Below are 19,506 nucleotides of genomic sequence, written 5' to 3'. Positions count from 1 at the left end.
GTCACGCAAGTCCCAGGTGGAGACTCAGGAATACTGTCACACTCAGATGTAGAAGAATTCTTCATTGATGTTTTGACTTACCAGCCAGAGTTGTTAGCCTTGAGCTGAACCCCTGAACCTGGAGGACCGGTGGACCACTTTTAGTCTGGCTTCTACCCTCTGACCTATTTGGAATAGATGACCTTACCACAAACCAAGGAGGAGAGTCCTGACTCCAGCCAGCATAGCTCTCCGGGTCATTGAGGCACGCAAGCCTCCAAACCCTACAACGAGGTTCTGACTGACTTTCAATTACAACCAAAGGCCATTCAGCCCCTCTAGTCTATCCTGCTCCCCTCCTCTTTTCTCCATGTTTCTATTGTGAATTTCCACTGTCTTTCTTTCCCTGTTCTTGTTCAACCTTTTTCTTCTGTTGCTTTTGTTCGCCCTTTCCTTTCATCCCTCTACTTGCTTGTTTAACCTCCATTGACCCTTGTTAACCCACAGGTTGTTGTTACTTTGCACGTGGGCAGAAGGAATGAGCTCCCATGACGCTCAGGTTGCCGATGGGTGAGACCAGAGTTCCAGACCTAGTTTTCGGTGTTCTGTTGCCAGAATCAGAATTAATCTCACTGGCTTTTGTCGTAAAACTTGCTGTTATGAGGCAGCAGTACATTGCAATATGTAATAAAATGACTTTTTTTTGTAAAAAGTTAATTTAAGTAATTAGTTGTAAATAAGCAGTACAAAAAGAGAAAGAAAGCAGTGAGGTGGTGTTCATGGTTCAGTGTCCATTCAGGAATCGGATGGCAGAGGGGAAGAAGCCGTTCCTGAATCACTGAGCGTGTGTTTTCAGGCTCCTGTACCTCTTTCCTATCGGTAACAATGAGAACAAGGCATGGCCTGGGTGATGGGGTCCTAATGATGGATGCTGCCTCTTTGAGGCATCGCTCCTTGAAGATGTCGTGGATGCTGGGGAGGCTAGTGCCCATGATGGAGCTGACTGAGTTCATAACTTCCTGCAACTTATTTCGATCCTGTGTGGTGCCCCCACCCCCATGCCAGGCAGTGAAACAGCCAGCTAGAATGCTTTCCAAGATACAACTATAGAATTTGCAAGCGTCTTTGGTGACATACCAAATCTCCTCAAACTCCTAATGAAATATAGCCACTATCGTGCCTTCTTTTTAATTGTATCCTGGAACTTGAAATTGCTGACTCTTTCCACTTCTCATCCCTCGATGAGGACTGGTGCATCTTCCCTCGTCTTACCCCTTCTTTGGTCTTGGTGATGTTGGGTGAAAGGTATGTACTGCAACACTCCTCTGTGCCTTCTTGCCACCATCGCAAGTCCTGCCGACAATAGCTGCGTTGTCAGCAAATTTATCGATGGCATTTGAGCTATGCCTAGCCACACAGTCATGGGAGTAGAGTCTGGAGCTTGAGGCCTGGTGTTCTGTAACCGGCAGGCCCTGTGGTTAATGCCGTGGACCGAGGCCCAAGGGTCACCGGGAAGTCGGGGACCACTGGCCAGATCCTCGGGTCTGCAGATCTCTGTGAGTTCACTGTGGGGTCGAAGGCCAACTATCCGTGTGCCAGTGTCCAAAGCAGAATCCAAACCTGAGTCACTGGAGCTAGGAAGTCGTAGAATATCATAAGACCACCAGATATGAGGGCAGAATTAGGCAATTGGCCCATCAAGTTTTCTCCATCATTTCATCATTCCTTCCTCATGTGTCCCTCCTCACTCAACCCATTCCTTCACCCTCTCTCCTCCATTCCCACCGCCACCATCTCTCTCTCCAGTCCCCTCTCTCTCCGCCCTCACAGACCCACTTCCAGCTTTCACTCCAACCCCCTCACTCTTCATCCATCTCCACTTTCCCATTCCCCTCCCTCAACTTTCTTTCCCTCTGTTCCAGTCACCCTCTCCCATCCCTCTCCCCTCCTTCCAACTTGCCCACCCTCCTTCCCCCGCTTACCTCCCTCTCTCTCCTTCCTACTCCCCTTTCCCCTGTCCCTGCTCCCCCTTACCCCTCCCTCCACACTTCCCTTTTTCCCAGTCCCTGCTCCCCCTCCTCCCTCACCCCTCCCTCCTTGCCTCTTTCCCACTCCCTTCTCCCTGTCCCCTCTCACTTGTTCCTTCCCCTTCCCTCTCTCTGCCCCTTCTCACCCACCCTCCCCCCTCATTCCTTCCCTTCCTCCCCTACCCTTCCCGCTTCCCCCCCTCCCTCTCTCTCTGCCCTGCCTTCTCTCCTCCCCTCCCTCCCTGTCTCCTCCCCTCTCTCTCTCTGTCTCCTCCCCCCTCCCTCTCTCTCTCTCTCTCTCCCCGCCTTGAACTTGTCCCTCGGTGTCGGTGTGTCTAAGCGGAGCGGCCGAGTGCGGGGCAGTCTCTGCCCGGATCTGCGAGAGGCGGGCGGACTTGGAGGAGGAGGAGGAGGAGGGGGCGGCCGGGGAGGAACAGTGCCGGGCACCGGGGTGGGGGTTTCACAGCCCCCGCCGCCCCACCATGTCCCGCCGCAAACAAGGCAGCAAACCGCAGCACCGCAGCGAACTGAGCCGTGAGTATTAACTCAGCCCCGAGCGGGGAGGCGGCGAGAAAGGGTCCAATTTGCGAGATGCCGGGATCCTGTGGCCGAACTATTGGCCGGAGGGGACAGAGTTAAAGAATCTGGGGCAGAAGCGAAAAGAAACGGACTGGAGGAGAGCGAGGGAAGCGAAATGTGCGGATAAACAGGTCTAGTGCGTGTTTTAACCCTCTCCGCCCCGCCAGCGCTCTGAGCCGCAAGAGCAGGTTGGAGAAACGAGCTTCGCAGAGAAACTGGTGCACGGCGTTCAGCTTCAGCGGGGTCGGATCCCTCGCCTGACTGTTTTTTTTGTCGTTGGGCACAGAGAAAGAAAGGGGGGATTTCAGTTCGCAAACCACACGTTTTCAGTTAGAGAATAACGTAATGACTGTCAATAAGGCAGCCGCGCGCAAAAAAATACTCAAGTCAAAATGAGAAAGGTTGCAGCTAATTGTCAGAGAGCGACTCTTAACTCGTGTGGCGAAGTGTGGGGGGGGGGGGCAGGGGCAGGGGAGCTTGTGGCTCCTAGGACGGGAGGGAGGGAGGGAGGGGGGAATGAACGCTTTGCCGATGCCCATTGTGGAGCCGACCCCAGTTTGGCGTCTGGCTCGACCTCCCCTCCCGGCCGTGTTGAACAGTGTCAGTCCCACACATGGGATCCAGGGGTCCTCTCTGTCTCACTTGCAGCACTGGGGGCCAGATGTGTTGGTACCCAGCGGTGGCAGACGCTGCCCACCCCTCCCCGGCAGGCGAGAGTGTGCTCACACTCCGGAGTTCTCCCCTACTTCCCCTCAATGCTCCCCCCTTCCCGGAGGCCTGACGAGAAGCTGGGGATGGAGGGGAAAGCTGGGGCTCTGGGCAGGGAAGCCCGGACCGGGGCAGCGGGTCAGGAGTTGCGTGGGGTGACTGTAGAGCTGGCGGCCCAAGTTGGTGGGGAGATGTGGGGTGGAAGATTTCGGCGAGACCTTAGGGCGCTGTGGTGCCAGGATTCACCTAACCGTCTGGAGTGATATTTGACTGAATCAGCCCCGGGTGGATGCTGCCTCCGTGAAGGCGCCAGGCAAATGCAGGGGGTTGTCACCGGTGTGACCTTTAGCCTTTTGACTGGGGGGAGAGGGAGTTGGTCAATGCCACACAGTAGCTGCCGTTCGATTGGGCCTTGCTGTGTGATTCTGTGCCTTTATAACACTGTAATAAAAGATATTAAGATTGGAGGTGGCATCTAGACCTCGAGCACCTCGCCCAATCAGGACACTTGACCCAACATGTTACGTCATGTGACCTGTCAATCAATTCCATACCCTCTCACGGAGATATCCAGCAGCCTGCCTTGGATTTAAACTCAAGAGATTCTGCAGATGCTGGAAATCTTAAGCAACACACACACACACATACACACAATGCTGGACAAACTCAACAATGGGGGAAATTAAATCTAATGAAGATTATAAAGTATTTATTTTTCTTGCAAGTACCAGTAAGAAAAACAATCTGAAAGTAATATATGGTGATATGTGCCAACCTTGATAACACTCAGTACTTCCTGTACCTAATAAAGTGGCCGCTGAGTGTTTGCTTGTGATCTGCTGCTGCAGTAGCCCGTCCACTTCGAGACTGAACATGTGCATTCAGAGATGCTCTTCCACACACCACTGTTGTAACACGTGGTTATTTGAGTTACTGTCACCTTCCTGCCAGCTTGAACCAGTCTGGCCATTCTCCTCTGACCTCTCAAGGCATTTTCACCCACAGAACAGCAGCTCGCTTGTTTTTTTTTCCGCACCATTCTTTGTAAGCTCTAGAGAATGTTTGTATGAAAATCCCAGGAGACCAGCAGTTCCTGATATACTCAAACCGTCCTGTCTGACACCAACAATCATTCCACAGTCAAAGTCACTACACTCACATTTCTTCCCCCATTCTGATGTTTGGTCTGAACAACTGAATCTCTTGACCATGTCTGCATGCTTTTATGCACTGAGGTGCTACCTCATGATTGGTTGACTAGGTATTTGCATTAACGAGCAGGTGGGCCTAATAAGGTGCCCACTGGGTGACACTGTATGTGTATTAGAATAAACTTCTTCGTATATTTATATACGGTGTGGAATAGGCCCTTCTGGCCCTTTCTGCTGCGCCACCCAGCAATCCTCTAACCGTGCCTAATCATGAGACAATTTACAATGACCAGTTACCCTACCATTAACCGGGACTGTCTTTGGACTGTGGGAGGAAACTGGAGCACCCGGAGGAAACTCATGCAGTGGGTTTGTCCCCATCTCACTCGTGGGGAGAACGTACAAACTACTTACAAGCAAGGGCGGGAATTGAACCCGGGTCTCTGATACTGTGAAGTGCTGTGCTAACGAATACACTACCGTGCTGCTCCACTTTAAACTACTGTAATGTGAGTACTGATGAGGGGTCTGATCCAAGCCGCCAACCGTTTATTCCCCGCCATAGATGCTGCCTGACCTACCGAGTTCCTCCAGCATTTTGTATATTATGCTCGGATTTAAACAATTGTTCTGGTGGTGGGGGTGGGATTATTTCAATTCAAATAATTCAAGTTGACTATAAGAATAAAGAAGTTCAGGGGGCATTTTTTTGTTGGGTGAGCAGAGGGGTGCCAGAGCTTGGAGGTGAGGTAAGGGACTGAAGAAGCCCAGACAGATGCCCATTGGCGAAGAACTACAAGGGGAGGCGACGTTTTTGGGGAGGAGGATGGGGGGGGAAGAGAAAGTGGGAGATGCCTCACAATGATATTCTCCCCATCTTCCCCACCCTCGAACCTTGTACCCCTAAATCTTTCTGTTCCACCCCCTTCCCTAACAATGCTGCCTCCCCTCAGAGATCTTGGCCTAAGCCACAGGGGTTCCCAACATGGGCTCCGCAGACAGTACCTTACTGGTATTGATCCATGGCATAAAAAAGGTTAGGAGCCCCTGAGGTAGCTGGGTGGGCAGCACGGTAGCGTAGCGGTTAGTGTAGTTATTTCATAGTGCCAGCGATCACCGACCGTGGTTCGATTCCCACCGCTCTCTGTTAGGAGTTTGTACACTCTTCCTGTGACCACATGGGTTTCCTCCCACATACCGGATGGGTTGGTGAGCTGTGGGTGCCAGAAACATGGCGACACTTGTGGCTTGCCCCAAATGATTTAATTCGATGCGAACAATACTTGGCACTGTATTTTTCATAAGGATGTGACACACAAAGCTAATCTTTAACGTCAACCATATTCTAGGGTTCTGGGCTGTTAAGGGTGGGGGTGGGGTGGGACTGGGGCAGACGGCCCAAGGCTGTCCGAGAGAGACTTAGGCTGACTCTCCCAGCTGGAAGTGAGACCCTTTGGATGAGGTCTTGTTTGTCCTCTCGGACGGGTGTGTCCAAGACTCCTGGCAGGAGGGAGCTCTTCCCCGGCGGAAAGAAGATCTTGTCTGTTCATTAGCACCTCGTTGTGCACAAGTTAGCAGATGTATCCCTGACTTAAGGCAGTGTGTAAACCTCAAGAAACAATTAACTGGCAGCCAAGTCTTATGATCAGGGAAAGTACTGTAGGAATGACCAGGTGGAGATACGTCTCTACTAAAGGAGGTGCAAGGCGCTCCTTCTCTCCGCTAGCCTTGGGCAAGGCTAACCACCCCCCGATCGGGATCATGTGAATCCATGGGGAACAGGTGGTGGATGGTCATATGAGCAGGTGGTGCATATCGCAAGTCCCGGTTATACGATCATTGACCCCAGGCAGACAATCTCTGAAGAGTATTGATAATGGCTGGGGTCACCCAGCTGGTAAAGACACTGCCCAGAAGAAGGCAGTGACAAACCACTTCTGTAGAAAAATGTGCCAAGAACAATCATGGACCATGATCGCAGCACATAATGATGGCGGCGACTGTAGGAATGTGTGTTGGGCTGTACCGTACCTAGCAGATGCTGGAGCAGCGAGTGGGTAGAGCTCTCTCCTCTCTGTGTGACAATGAAGGTTCACCAGCTGGGAGGAAGGGGGCAGAGGGACTATCCATTGCAGCCAAGTCTGAGGGTGGAATTGGAATTGGTCTGTTATTGTCACAAGTACTGAGATAGAGTGAAAAGCTTGTCCTGTGTACTGTTCATTACACAGTGCATTGAGGTAGTAGAAGGTGTAATTCAGAGTAATGTGTAACAACTCCAGAGAAAGTGCAGAGCAGGTAAACAGTAAGGGTACAAGTCATGACACAGTAGATCGCCAGGTCAAGCATTCATCTTAATGTACGGGCATTAATCTTACAACAGAGGGGTAGAAGCTGTCCTTCAGCCTGGTGGGATGTGCTTTCAGGCTTTTCTTTATCTTCTGCCCGATGGGAGGGGGAGAAGAGAGAATATCTGGGGTTGGTGGGTCTTTGAGGCAGAATGCATGGAGGAGAGGCTGCTTTCCATGATGTGCTGAGCTGTGTGCTCAACTCTCTGCAGTTCAGAAGTGTTATATAACTGCACACTCCGTGGCCACCGAGCACAGGAGTGGTGTGGTCTTTGCTGTAACGCATCCACTTCAAGCCTGGGTGTGCTGTGCAGCAGAGATGGTTTAATGTACACCAATGTTGTAACGTGTGGTTATTTGAGTTATTGGTACCTTCCTGTCAGCCTGAACCAGTTTGGCCATTCTCCTCTGATCTCTGTCATTAACAAGGCATTTTCATCCACAGAACTGCCACTTGCTGGATGCTTTTTGTTTTTCACACCGTTCTCTGTAAACTCCAGAGACTGTTGTGCAGAAAAATCCCAGGAGATCAGCAGTTTCTGAGATACTCCGCCTGTCACCAACAATCATTTCACGGTCAAAGTCACTGAGGTCACATTTCTTCCCCCATTCTGATGTTCGGTCTGAACAGTAACTGAACCTCTTGACCACGTCTGCGCGCTTTTGTGCCTTGAGTTCCTGACACGTGAATGGCTGATTAATTTGCATTTAATGAGCAGATGTACCTAATAAAGTGGCCACTGAGTGTAAATGAAGTTAATTAAGAAATCTCAGCAGGGCAGTCAGCATCTGTAGGGAGGGGAGTGGGGTTAATGCCTCAGCGGGGTGATTGGAAGGAGCCTGCTCCTGCAATAAATATGAGGTGGTGGTTTGGAGGGGACAAGTCCGACAAAGGGACTGGCGGGGCTTCCAGTGCCCCACAGTGAGGTGTGTTGGGTGTTGGTTGGTGCGTGGGCTCTGTACTGAGTGGGTGATCTGTGTACACAGTCCTGCAGTACAGGATAAGGAGCGAGAGGTAAGACATCACTTCCGTTAGAGGGTGGTGATGGCTGAGAGACACAGGACCATAGAGGCCAAGATGCTTAGTACATTTAATCGATAAATTATAAAGTACAAAAAATTCAAAAATTCATAAATTCAGGGTGGGCAAACAACCAGTCTACATGTCGAACATCAAAACCAACAAACTGCAAGTAGGAGGAAAAAAAAGGAAATAATAAATAAATAAGCAATGAAATTGAGAAAATGAGATGAGGAGTTCTTGAAAGTGAGTCCATAGGCTGTTGGAACATTTCAGTGGAGTGGAGTGACATTATCCCCTTTGGTTCAAGATTGCTGAGAGGTTATAGCAATTCCGGAACCTGGTGGTGTGAGTCCTGAGGTTCACACACAGATATTAAGAGGTTCAAGTGAGGGAAGCACAGCCATATCTGTATTGAGGTGTAGAACGGTCCTGAAAGACAGAATGGCCTTTCCTCCCACCCCTGTGTTCTGCTTCTCCATAACTATTGTTTATTTGGCGCTGTAAAAGTTGGAGTGCTTTGCATCTTGCAGAGCAGGTAGCCTTCTCAGCATCAAGGACATCTTCAAAAAGTGAGGACCCCATTCACCCATTGCCCCCTCTCCCCATCTGTCTCCCCCACCTCCCCTCTCCCCTCTCCCTGGCTCTCTCCCCCACCTCCCTCGCTCTCTTCCCCCCCCTTTTCACTCTCTCCACCCCCACTCCCTCACACCTGTCCCATTTGCAGACCTTGTCCACACACGAAGGTGGGCAGATGTGGCTTGGTAATCGTCCCCCAGGACGTTTTGACTAAAGCATGGCCTGGGGCCATTCACCTGATGCCCGTGTGTTGTGGTGTATTCTGGATTCTAATCGTTGGCGGCTCCTCGGGGGACAAAGGCCCGGATTATTGAATCCCTGCGTCTTCAGGCACAGCCTCAGATGGCCTGGGGGCCTAAGGGTGCGGAGTGAGGCATCTGTGTGGATGTAATCCCATAGAACCGGGGTCCAGGGTAACATAAGACCATTCAACCCATTGTAAAAGTGCTAGTTCTTTCAAAGGTCTTTCCAATCAGCCCCATCCTCTCAATCCTGATACTCTTTTTCTCCTTCGAGGTTTTATTCAGCTTTAAAAATTCCTGTTAACCCTCCTTGTGCGGCATCTTGAAGCAGCATATAGAACATTACAGCAGTGTACAACTCCTTCAGCCCACAATTGATTTCACCGACGCTAAAATTAATGTAACCCTTCCCTCCCACATATTCTTCTATCACCCTTGTGCCCATCTGAGAGATTCTTCGAAGTCCCGAGCGTACCTGCCTCTATCAGGCGTCACATTTCACACACCCACCGCTGTCTGTGTGAAAAAGCTTGCCTCTGACATCCCCCTGATACTTTCCTCCGATCACCTTAAAGTTATGCCCCTTTGTATTAGCCTTTTCTGCCCTGGGAAAAAGATCTTTCGCTTTCCACTTGAATTATGCCTGTTAACATTGTGTACACCTAATTCTAGAACTGGCTGTGCTCTATTTAAAAAAGAACAATTTTGCTCCATTCCTTTTTTTGTACAATTGCCTTAAATCCATTCAATTACATGTAAATGTGAGGAAATAGTTGCCGAAGCAGGCCATTTGGCCCCTCAGGTATACCCTACTATTCAAAACAACCATGCCTGCCCTTCCTCGGGCCTCTCCTCTGTCCTAGTTCTCTGCAGCTCTCAATTCCCTCAGCTTTTAAAACCATGTCTACCCCCTCTTCAGATATTGAAGGACAACCTGATAGCAGTGCAGCCAGTGTACGACTTTACTGCCACAGTGATCAGGTTCAACTCCCACCACCCTCTGTAAGGAGTTTGTACGCTCTCCCCGTCACCATGTAGATTTCCTTAGGGTGCTCCAGTTTCATGCCACATTCAAAAGACGTACGGGTTAGCGTTAGCGAGTCATGGGCATGTTGGTGCCAATGTTCCCTCTAATTTGTAATGACCAGAGTGCATAAAAATCTTGCACTGTGCAATATTTTGCCCGTTGACGACAACATTGAATAATTTCTTCAATAAAAACAGTATAAATGAGCCATTTCTAAAATCTGCGGACAAATCATCGCAAACTCCACGTTGTCAACCAGAAAAGGAAATGTGGTTGTGTACGATCATGAAATATACTTAGTATGCCAACGAGGTGGAGGGTGACAACCTTTTGTGCGCATTTTAAATTCCTTTGTGCACTAGAAGCAACGCACACCTTAAGGAGTACATTGGTTGGCGCTAGAGACGTAGTGATACTGTGGGCTGCTCCCAGCACATCCTCGGACTGTGTTGGTCGTTGACACAAACGATGCATTTCACTGTACGTTTCACTAAGCTTGTGACAAATAAAGCAAATCTTTCCTCCATAGCTCTCTGGGGATGAGAAATGCAGAGATTCACCAATGTTCCTACACAACTCTATTGCAAAGTAAACTTACTCTCAAAGTACGTATATGTTACCTTATACTACCTGAGGTTCATGGTTTTGCAGGCCTTCACAGAGATAAAGAGAAATACAGCAGAGTTTATGAAAATCTGTACATAGAGACTGACAAACAACCAATGTGCAAATAATGTAAATTGTGCAAATTTTAAAAAATAATATTATTATTTATTAATATTAAAGACATAAGTTATAGAGTCCTTGAAAGTGAGTCCATAGGTTGTGAGAACAGTTCAGTGTTGTGGTGAGTGAAGTTATCCACACTGGTTCAGGAGCCTGATGGTTGTGGGGTAACAACAGTTCCTGAACCTGGTGGTGTGGGACCTGAGGCTCATTGTGGTGAGTGAAGTTATCCACACTGGTTCAGGAGCCTGATGGTTGTGGGGTAATAACTATTCCTGAACCTGGTGGTGTGGGACCTGAGGCTCATTGTGGCGAGTGAAGTTATCCACACTGGTTCAGGAGCCTGATGGTTGTGGGGTAATAACTGTTCCTGAACCTGGTGGTGTGGGACCTGAAGCTCATTGTGGCGAGTGAAGTTATCCACACTGGTTCAGGAGCCTGATGGTTGTGGGGTAATAACAGTTCCTGAACCTGGTGGTGTGGGACCTGAGGCTCATTGTGGTGAGTGAAGTTATCCACACTGGTTCAGGAGCCTGATAGTTGTGGGGTAACAACTGTTCCTGAACCTGGTGGTGTGGGACCTGAGGCTCATTGTGGTGAGTGAAGTTATTCACACTGGTTCAGGAGCCTGATGGTTGTGGGGTAACAACTGTTCCTGAACCTGGTGGTGTGGGACCTGAGGCTCATTGTGGTGAGTGAAGTTATCCACACTGGTTCAGGAGCCTGATGGTTGTGGGGTAATAACTGTTCCTGAACCTGGTGGTGTGGGACCTGAGGCTCATTGTGGTGAGTGAAGTTATCCACACTGGTTCAGGAGCCTGATGGTTGTGGGGTAATAACTGTTCCTGAACCTGGTGGTGTGGGACCTGAGGCTCATTGTGGTGAGTGAAGTTATCCACACTGGTTCAGGAGCCTGATGGTTGTGGGGTAACAACTGTTCCTGAACCTGGTGGTGTGGGACCTGAGGCTCATTGTGGTGAGTGAAGTTATCCACACTGGTTCAGGAGCCTGTTGGTTGTGGGGTAATAACTATTCCTGAACCTGGTGGTGTGGGACCTGAGGCTCATTGTGGCGAGTGAAGTTATCCACACTGGTTCAGGAGCCTGATGGTTGTGGGGTAATAACTGTTCCTGAACCTGGTGGTGTGGGACCTGAAGCTCATTGTGGCGAGTGAAGTTATCCACACTGGTTCAGGAGCCTGATGGTTGTGGGGTAATAACAGTTCCTGAACCTGGTGGTGTGGGACCTGAGGCTCATTGTGGTGAGTGAAGTTATCCACACTGGTTCAGGAGCCTGATAGTTGTGGGGTAACAACTGTTCCTGAACCTGGTGGTGTGGGACCTGAGGCTCATTGTGGTGAGTGAAGTTATTCACACTGGTTCAGGAGCCTGATGGTTGTGGGGTAATAACTATTCCTGAACCTGGTGGTGTGGGACCTGAGGCTCATTGTGGTGAGTGAAGTTATCCACACTGGTTCAGGAGCCTGATGGTTGTGGGGTAATAACTGTTCCTGAACCTGGTGGTGTGGGACCTGAGGCTCATTGTGGTGAGTGAAGTTATCCACACTGGTTCAGGAGCCTGATGGTTGTGGGGTAATAACTGTTCCTGAACCTGGTGGTGTGGGACCTGAGGCTCATTGTGGTGAGTGAAGTTATCCACACTGGTTCAGGAGCCTGATGGTTGTGCGGTAATAACTGCTCCTGAACCTGGTGGTGTGGGACCTGAGGCTCATTGTGGTGAGTGAAGTTATCCACACTGGTTCAGTAGCCTGATAGTTGTGGGGTAACAACTGTTCCTGAACCTGGTGGTGTGGGACCTGAGGCTCATTGTGGTGAGTGAAGTTATCCACACTGGTTCAGGAGCCTGATGGTTGTGGGGTAATAACTATTCCTGAACCTGGTGGTGTGGGACCTGAGGCTCATTGTGGTGAGTGAAGTTATCCACACTGGCTCAGGAGCCTGATGGTTGTGGGGTAATAACTGTTCCTGAACCTGGTGGTGTGGGACCTGAGGCTCATTGTGGTGAGTGAAGTTATCCACACTGGTTCAGGAGCCTGATGGTTGAGGGGTAATAACTGTTCCTGAACCTGGTGGTGTGGGACCTGAGGCTCATTGTGGTGAGTGATGTTATCCACACTGGTTCAGGAGCCTGATGGTTGTGGGGTAATAACTGTTCCTGAACCTAGTGGTGTGGGACCTGAGGCTCATTGTGGTGAGTGAAGTTATCCACACTGGTTCAGGAGCCTGATGGTTGTGGGGTAATAACTGTTCCTGAACCTGGTGGTGTGGGCCCGGAGGCTCATTGTGGTGAGTGAAGTTATCCACACTGGTTCAGGAGCCTGATGGTTGTGGGGTAATAACTGTTCCTGAACCTGGTGGTGTGGGCCCGGAGGCTCATTGTGGTGAGTGAAGTTATCCACACTGGTTCAGGAGCCTGATGGTTGAGGGGTAATAACTGTTCCTGAACCTAGTGGTGTGGGACCTGAGGCTCATTGTGGTGAGTGAAGTTATCCACACTGGTTCAGGAGCCTGATGGTTGTGGGGTAATAACTGTTCCTGAACCTGGTGGTGTGGGACCTGAGGCTCATTGTGGTGAGTGAAGTTATCCACACTGGTTCAGGAGCCTGATGGTTGTGCGGTAATAACTGCTCCTGAACCTGGTGGTGTGGGACCTGAGGCTCATTGTGGTGAGTGAAGTTATCCACACTGGTTCAGTAGCCTGATAGTTGTGGGGTAACAACTGTTCCTGAACCTGGTGGTGTGGGACCTGAGGCTCATTGTGGTGAGTGAAGTTATCCACACTGGTTCAGGAGCCTGATGGTTGTGGGGTAATAACTATTCCTGAACCTGGTGGTGTGGGACCTGAGGCTCATTGTGGTGAGTGAAGTTATCCACACTGGCTCAGGAGCCTGATGGTTGTGGGGTAATAACTGTTCCTGAACCTGGTGGTGTGGGACCTGAGGCTCATTGTGGTGAGTGAAGTTATCCACACTGGTTCAGGAGCCTGATGGTTGAGGGGTAATAACTGTTCCTGAACCTGGTGGTGTGGGACCTGAGGCTCATTGTGGTGAGTGATGTTATCCACACTGGTTCAGGAGCCTGATGGTTGTGGGGTAATAACTGTTCCTGAACCTAGTGGTGTGGGACCTGAGGCTCATTGTGGTGAGTGAAGTTATCCACACTGGTTCAGGAGCCTGATGGTTGTGGGGTAATAACTGTTCCTGAACCTGGTGGTGTGGGCCCGGAGGCTCATTGTGGTGAGTGAAGTTATCCACACTGGTTCAGGAGCCTGATGGTTGTGGGGTAATAACTGTTCCTGAACCTGGTGGTGTGGGCCCGGAGGCTCATTGTGGTGAGTGAAGTTATCCACACTGGTTCAGGAGCCTGATGGTTGAGGGGTAATAACTGTTCCTGAACCTAGTGGTGTGGGACCTGAGGCTCATTGTGGTGAGTGAAGTTATCCACACTGGTTCAGGAGCCTGATGGTTGTGGGGTAATAACTGTTCCTGAACCTGGTGGTGTGGGACCTGAGGCTCATTGTGGTGAGTGAAGTTATCCACACTGGTTCAGGAGCCTGATGGTTGTGGGGTAATAACTGTTCCTGAACCTGGTGGTGTGGGACCTGAGGCTCATTGTGGTGAGTGAAGTTATCCACACTGGTTCAGGAGCCTGATGGTTGAGGGGTAATAACTGTTCCTGAACCTGGTGGTGTGGGACCTGAGGCTCATTGTGGTGAGTGATGTTATCCACACTGGTTCAGGAGCCTGATGGTTGAGGGGTAATAACTGTTCCTGAACCTAGTGGTGTGGGACCTGAGGCTCATTGTGGTGAGTGAAGTTATCCACACTGGTTCAGGAGCCTGATGGTTGTGGGGTAATAACTGTTCCTGAACCTGGTGGTGTGGGACCTGAGGCTAATTGTGGTGAGTGAAGTTATCCACACTGGTTCAGGAGCCTGATGGTTGAGGGGTAATAACTGTTCCTGAACCTAGTGGTGTGGGACCTGAGGCTCATTGTGGTGAGTGAAGTTATCCACACTGGTTCAGGAGCCTGATGGTTGTGGGGTAATAACTGTTCCTGAACCTGGTGGTGTGGGACCTGAGGCTCCTGCACCTCCTGCTCGATAGTCATAGTGAGAAGAGGGCGTGGCCTGGATGGTAGGGTGATTGATAATGGATTCTCCTTCCTTGCGGCAGTGCTCTGTTTCGATATGCTCAATGGCGGGGAGGGCTTTTCCTGTGACGGATGAAGCTTACATCTACCACTCTCTGTAGTCTTTTCCATTCCTGGATATTGTATTTCCACAGTAGGCTGTGATGCAACCAGTCAAGACACTCTCCACTGTGTATCTATAGAAGTTTGTCAGAGTTTTAGGTGATTTTCTGAGGTGCTGCCCTGCCTTCTTTATGATGGTTCCAGGACAGACTCTCTGTTATGATAACACCAAGGAATTTAAAGCTTCTCACCCTTTTCCACCTTGATCCCTGAGTGAGGTCCAGCCCATGGACCTGTCTGGTTTCTTCCTCCCATAGTCGATGATCAGTTGTTTGGGTTCACCTGCTCAAAGGTCCTCGTGATTTTTGAGCACACTCCACCCCCTCCCTAAACCCTCTCCATTGTGAGAAGAACCCCAATCTCTGTAGCAACTGATGACTCCTGCAAGAGGTAATTTCCAAAGCCAGGTAGCACAGGGTTGAATGTAGTGTTGTAGATACACCCTAACGGGGGGTTTATAAAGAATCAGAATTAGGTTTAATATCACCAGCATATGACGTGAAATTAGTTAACTTTGCAGCGGCAGTCCAATCCAACACATGGTAAATAGAGGAAAAACATAAATGAATGAATTACAATAAGTATATGTATGTATGTTAAATAGAAAAATTAAGAATAGTCATGCAAAAACAAAAAAAAAGTAGTGAGGTAGTGTTCAGGGGTTCAGTGTCTATTCAGAAATCTGATAACAGAGGGGAAGAAGCTGTTCCTGAATCGTATTAAGTGTGTGCCTTCAGGCTCCTGTACCTGCTTCCTGATGGTAGCAATGTGAAGAGGGCACGTCCTGGGTGGTGGGGGTCCTCAATGACAGACACCACCTTCCTGAGGCACCGCTGCTTGAAGATGTGCCAGATACTATGGAGGCTAGTACTCCTGATGCAGATGACTAAGTTTACAACTCTGCAGCTTATTTCAATCCTCTGCAATAGCCCCCCCCCCCACCATACCAGCGATGCAGCCAATTAGAATGCTCTCCATGGTACATCTGTGGAAAATTTTGAGTGTTTTTGGTGACATACCAAATCTCCTCAAACTCTTCATGAAATGTAGCTGCTGTCATGCCTTCTTTGTAGCTTCATTGATATTTTGGGATCAGGACAGGTCCTCAGAGATGTTGACACCAGGAACTTGAAATTGCTCACCCTTTCCACTTCTGATCTCTCAGTGAGGACTGGTGTGTGTTCCCTTGTCTTACTCTTTCTGGAGATCACAATCAAATCTCTTGTCTTACTGACATTGCAAGGTTGTTGCTGTGACACTAATCAAACAGCTGATTTATCTCACTCCTGTACGCCCTCTCATCACCATCTGAGATCCTGCCTATAGTGGTGGGGGGTGGGGGTCGGGTTTGGCTCAGTCTCACGGTTCCAGCAACCCAGGTTCAATCCCGATCCCTGGCGATGTGTCTAGTTTGTACATCCTCCCTCAAACCATTTTCCACTCTCACATCCCAAAGACGTTCACAGCTGTCCTGGTGTAGATAAATGGCAGAAGGGTCAAAGGGGAGCTGATGGTTGTGTGTGTGTGTGTGTTTGTGACTTACGCACTTGGGCCCTTGGCTCCCAGTAGAGCATAGGGGATTGATGACCTGTCATCTCCCTTGTCCAAAGTTGATGGTATTGTTGGAGTTCATCAACATTTCTGCATCCACAGTACAGGGAATTGGTCTGTATAGCTTCACCAGAGCCCTGTTGGCCAGCCGTACCCATTTCCACCTCTCTGGACGGGGACGTAGGGTCGGACTGCATAGAACACCCTGAGGGAACCTGCACACTCATGGGGGGGGAAGTGCACAAATACCATACTGACAGCGTTAGGAATCATTGCTTCTGATCGGGGCTGTCTGGTGCTATAACGTGCTGGACTAACTGCTGCCCTAACCTGCCCACATAATGTCCTTCGCCCTACATTCGCCGCACACCGCCATCGTGTCTGCCCACATCACCATCTCCGCAAGCGCATTTCAGGCACCCACCATTTTAATCCCCATTCCCATTCCGACGTGTTGGTCCATGGCCGCCTCCTCTGACAAGATGAGGCTACCCTCATGGTGGAGGAGCAACACCTTGTATTTGATCTGGCTAACCTCCAACCTGATGGCATAAGTATTGATTTCTTCTTCCAGGAAACAAATCCCCCCCCCACCCCCCTGCTTTCTCTATTCCCCACTCTGACCTTTCACTTCTCACCTGCCTATCACATTCCCCGGGGTCTTCTCCGCCTTCCCTTTCTCCCATGATCCACTCTCCTCTCCTATCAGATTGCTTCTTCTCCAGCCCTTTACCCCCGCCCCCCCAACCTGGCTTCACCCATCACCTTCCAGCTAGTCTCCTCCCTCCCCCCCCCACACCTTTTTATTCTGGCGTCTGCCCCCTGCTTTTCCAGTCCTGAAGAAGGGTCTTGGCCTGAAACATCGACTGTCTGTTTATTTCCAGAGATGCTGCCTGACCTGCTGAGTTCCTCCAGCTCTCCGTGTGTCCCACTGTAGTGAGGTTTATTGTTCCTGGTGTCCTTTGCAGCCTCCCTAGAGCTGGTGGTGTGCTGGAAATGTCTGGGGGAAAAGGTTTAATTGCCTCTAGTGGGGAGGGGATTGATGAAGCTGGAAACTGGGAGGGAGTGGGGGCCAGCCGAGATAGGAAAGTGAGGTTCCTGCTCGAAGATGGAACACAGACGCAGGCACTGATTACACGATCAGAATCAGAAACAGGTTTATTATCTGCAACTCGATGTTTTAGGAACAGACACTTCAGATTTCAGATTATCAGATTTCTGAATGGGCAATGAACTCATGTACGCATCCTCACTATTTTTAATCCTTTTTTTCTTTTTTCACTCTATTTTTGCTCCACTTATTTATTTCATATATATATTGCTTATTGTAATTTATAGTTACTTAAAAAAGTTACATATTGCAACATACTGGAAATCCAGAGCAACACATAAAAAATGCTGGAGAATCCAGGTCAGCCAGCATCTATGGAAAAGAGTAGAGACGATGTTTTGGGCCGAGACCCTTCTTCCGGACTGAGGAGGAAGGGGGAAGATGCCAAAATTAAAAAAAAAGGTGGGGTGAGAGGAGAGTGGACCATGGGAGAAAGGGTAGGAGGGGAACCGGGGGAGAGGTGATAGCCAGGTGAGAGTGAGGAACAGAAGAACAGAGAAGGGGGAGGGAAATAATTGTAATGAAAAGGAGACATCGATATTCATGCCACCAGGTTGAAGATCACCCAGAGTATAAGGTGTTGCTCCTTCACGCTGAGGGTGGCCTCATCCTGGCGAAAGAGGAGGCCGTGGACTGACATGTTAGAATGGGAATGCAGATAAGAATTAAAACGCTTGGCCACAGGGAAATTCTGCTCTTGGTGGGTGGAGCAGAGGTGCTCAACAAAGCAGTCCCCAGTCTGCGTCAGGTCTCACCAGTGTAGATGAGTCTGCAATGGGAGTGCAGGATACGGTAGTCGTCCCTAATAGATTCCCAGTTGAAGTATTGCCTCATCTGGAAGGACTGTCTGGGGCTTTGAAAGATGGTAAGGAAGCAGGTGAATGGGCAGCCATAGCATTATGGTCGTTTGCAGGGATATGTACAAGCAGAGAGATGAGTTTGGAGGGACGAATCGACAAGGTAATCAGCGAGTGAGCGATCCTTGCGGAAATTGGACAGTGGGAGAAAGGTAAAAATGTGTCTGATGTTAGGATCCTGTTGAATTTGGCAGTAGCGGAGGATGATGTGTTGAATGTGAAGACTCATGGTAGGTGAGGACGAGAGGAACTCTATCCCTGTTAAGGCAGCGAGAAGATGTACCAGTTGGTGGGTTAATTGGTCATTGTAAGTTCTCCTGTGATTAGGCTAGGATTAAATCGGAGCATTACTGGGTGGTGTGGCTGGAAGAAGGGCCTGTTCCATGCCATATCACAATAAATACCATTACACTAACTGGTATGCGACTGTACTGCTCAGATTAATAAATAAATAGGGCAAAAAGAGTAAAAAGTAGTGAGGTAATGTTGTGGGTTTGTGGACCGTTCAGAAATCTAATGGCTGGGTGTTTAGTATTTGGCTCTTAGAATACAGATTTCAATATTTTTGGGAGATTTTTTGGGAAAGTGGTGTCAAAGTTCGAAGTAAAATTTATTATCAGAGTTCATACATGTCACCACATACAACCCTGAGATTCTTTTCCTGCAGGCATACTTAGCAGATTTACAGAGCAGTAACTGTAAACTGTAAACATCAGGAACGGTAAAGTGTAAATAAACTGCAAATGCAAATATAAATAAATAACAAACATGAAGTAACAATATAACAGAGTCCTTAAATGAGTATAGCTTTCCCCTTTTGTTCAAGAGCCTGATGGTTGAGGGTTAGTAACTGTTCCTGAACCTGGTGGCGTTTGTCCTGAGGCTCCCGTACCTTCTGCCTGATGGCAACAGTGAGACAAGAGCATGGCCTGGTGGCCTGGGTGGTGAGGATCTTTGATGATGGATGCTGCTTTTCTACAATCCAGTACATGTCGACGTGCTCAGTGGTTGGGAGGTTTTACCCGTGATGTACTGGGCCCACATTCACTACCTTTTGTAGGATTTTCCACTGAAAGGCACTCTTCCCACACCAGGCTGTAATTCAGCCAGTCAATACACTTTCCACCACACATCTATAGAAGTTTGCCAAGCTTTTTGATGACATGCTAAATCTCCACAGATTCCTGAGGAGTAGAGGCACTGGCGTGCTTTCTTTGCAATTACATTTATATGACGGGTCCAGGACAGCTCCTCTGAGATAGTGACACCCGGAATTTAAAGTTACTGACCCTCTCCACCTCTGATCCTCTGATGAGGACTGGCTCATGGA

General features: G+C 49.3%; 1 protein-coding gene across 1 annotated transcript in view; it reads left to right on the top strand.

Annotated features, from left to right (window-relative positions):
- Nucleotides 1–2,318: 2,318 nt before the first annotated feature.
- The window catches only part of znf296 (zinc finger protein 296), a 97,886-nt gene continuing 80,698 nt past the window's right edge, over nt 2,319–19,506 (top strand). Inside the window, exon 1 of the mRNA XM_063063479.1 lies at nt 2,319–2,540. Coding sequence (XP_062919549.1) covers nt 2,489–2,540 — 52 coding nt within the window. The 5' untranslated portion in view covers nt 2,319–2,488. The remainder of the gene's footprint in view (nt 2,541–19,506) is intronic.

This window comes from Mobula hypostoma, chromosome 12, assembly GCF_963921235.1.
Source record: "Mobula hypostoma chromosome 12, sMobHyp1.1, whole genome shotgun sequence".
Lineage (NCBI taxonomy): Eukaryota > Metazoa > Chordata > Chondrichthyes > Myliobatiformes > Myliobatidae > Mobula > Mobula hypostoma.
This window is presented reverse-complemented; position numbering and strand designations above follow the sequence as displayed.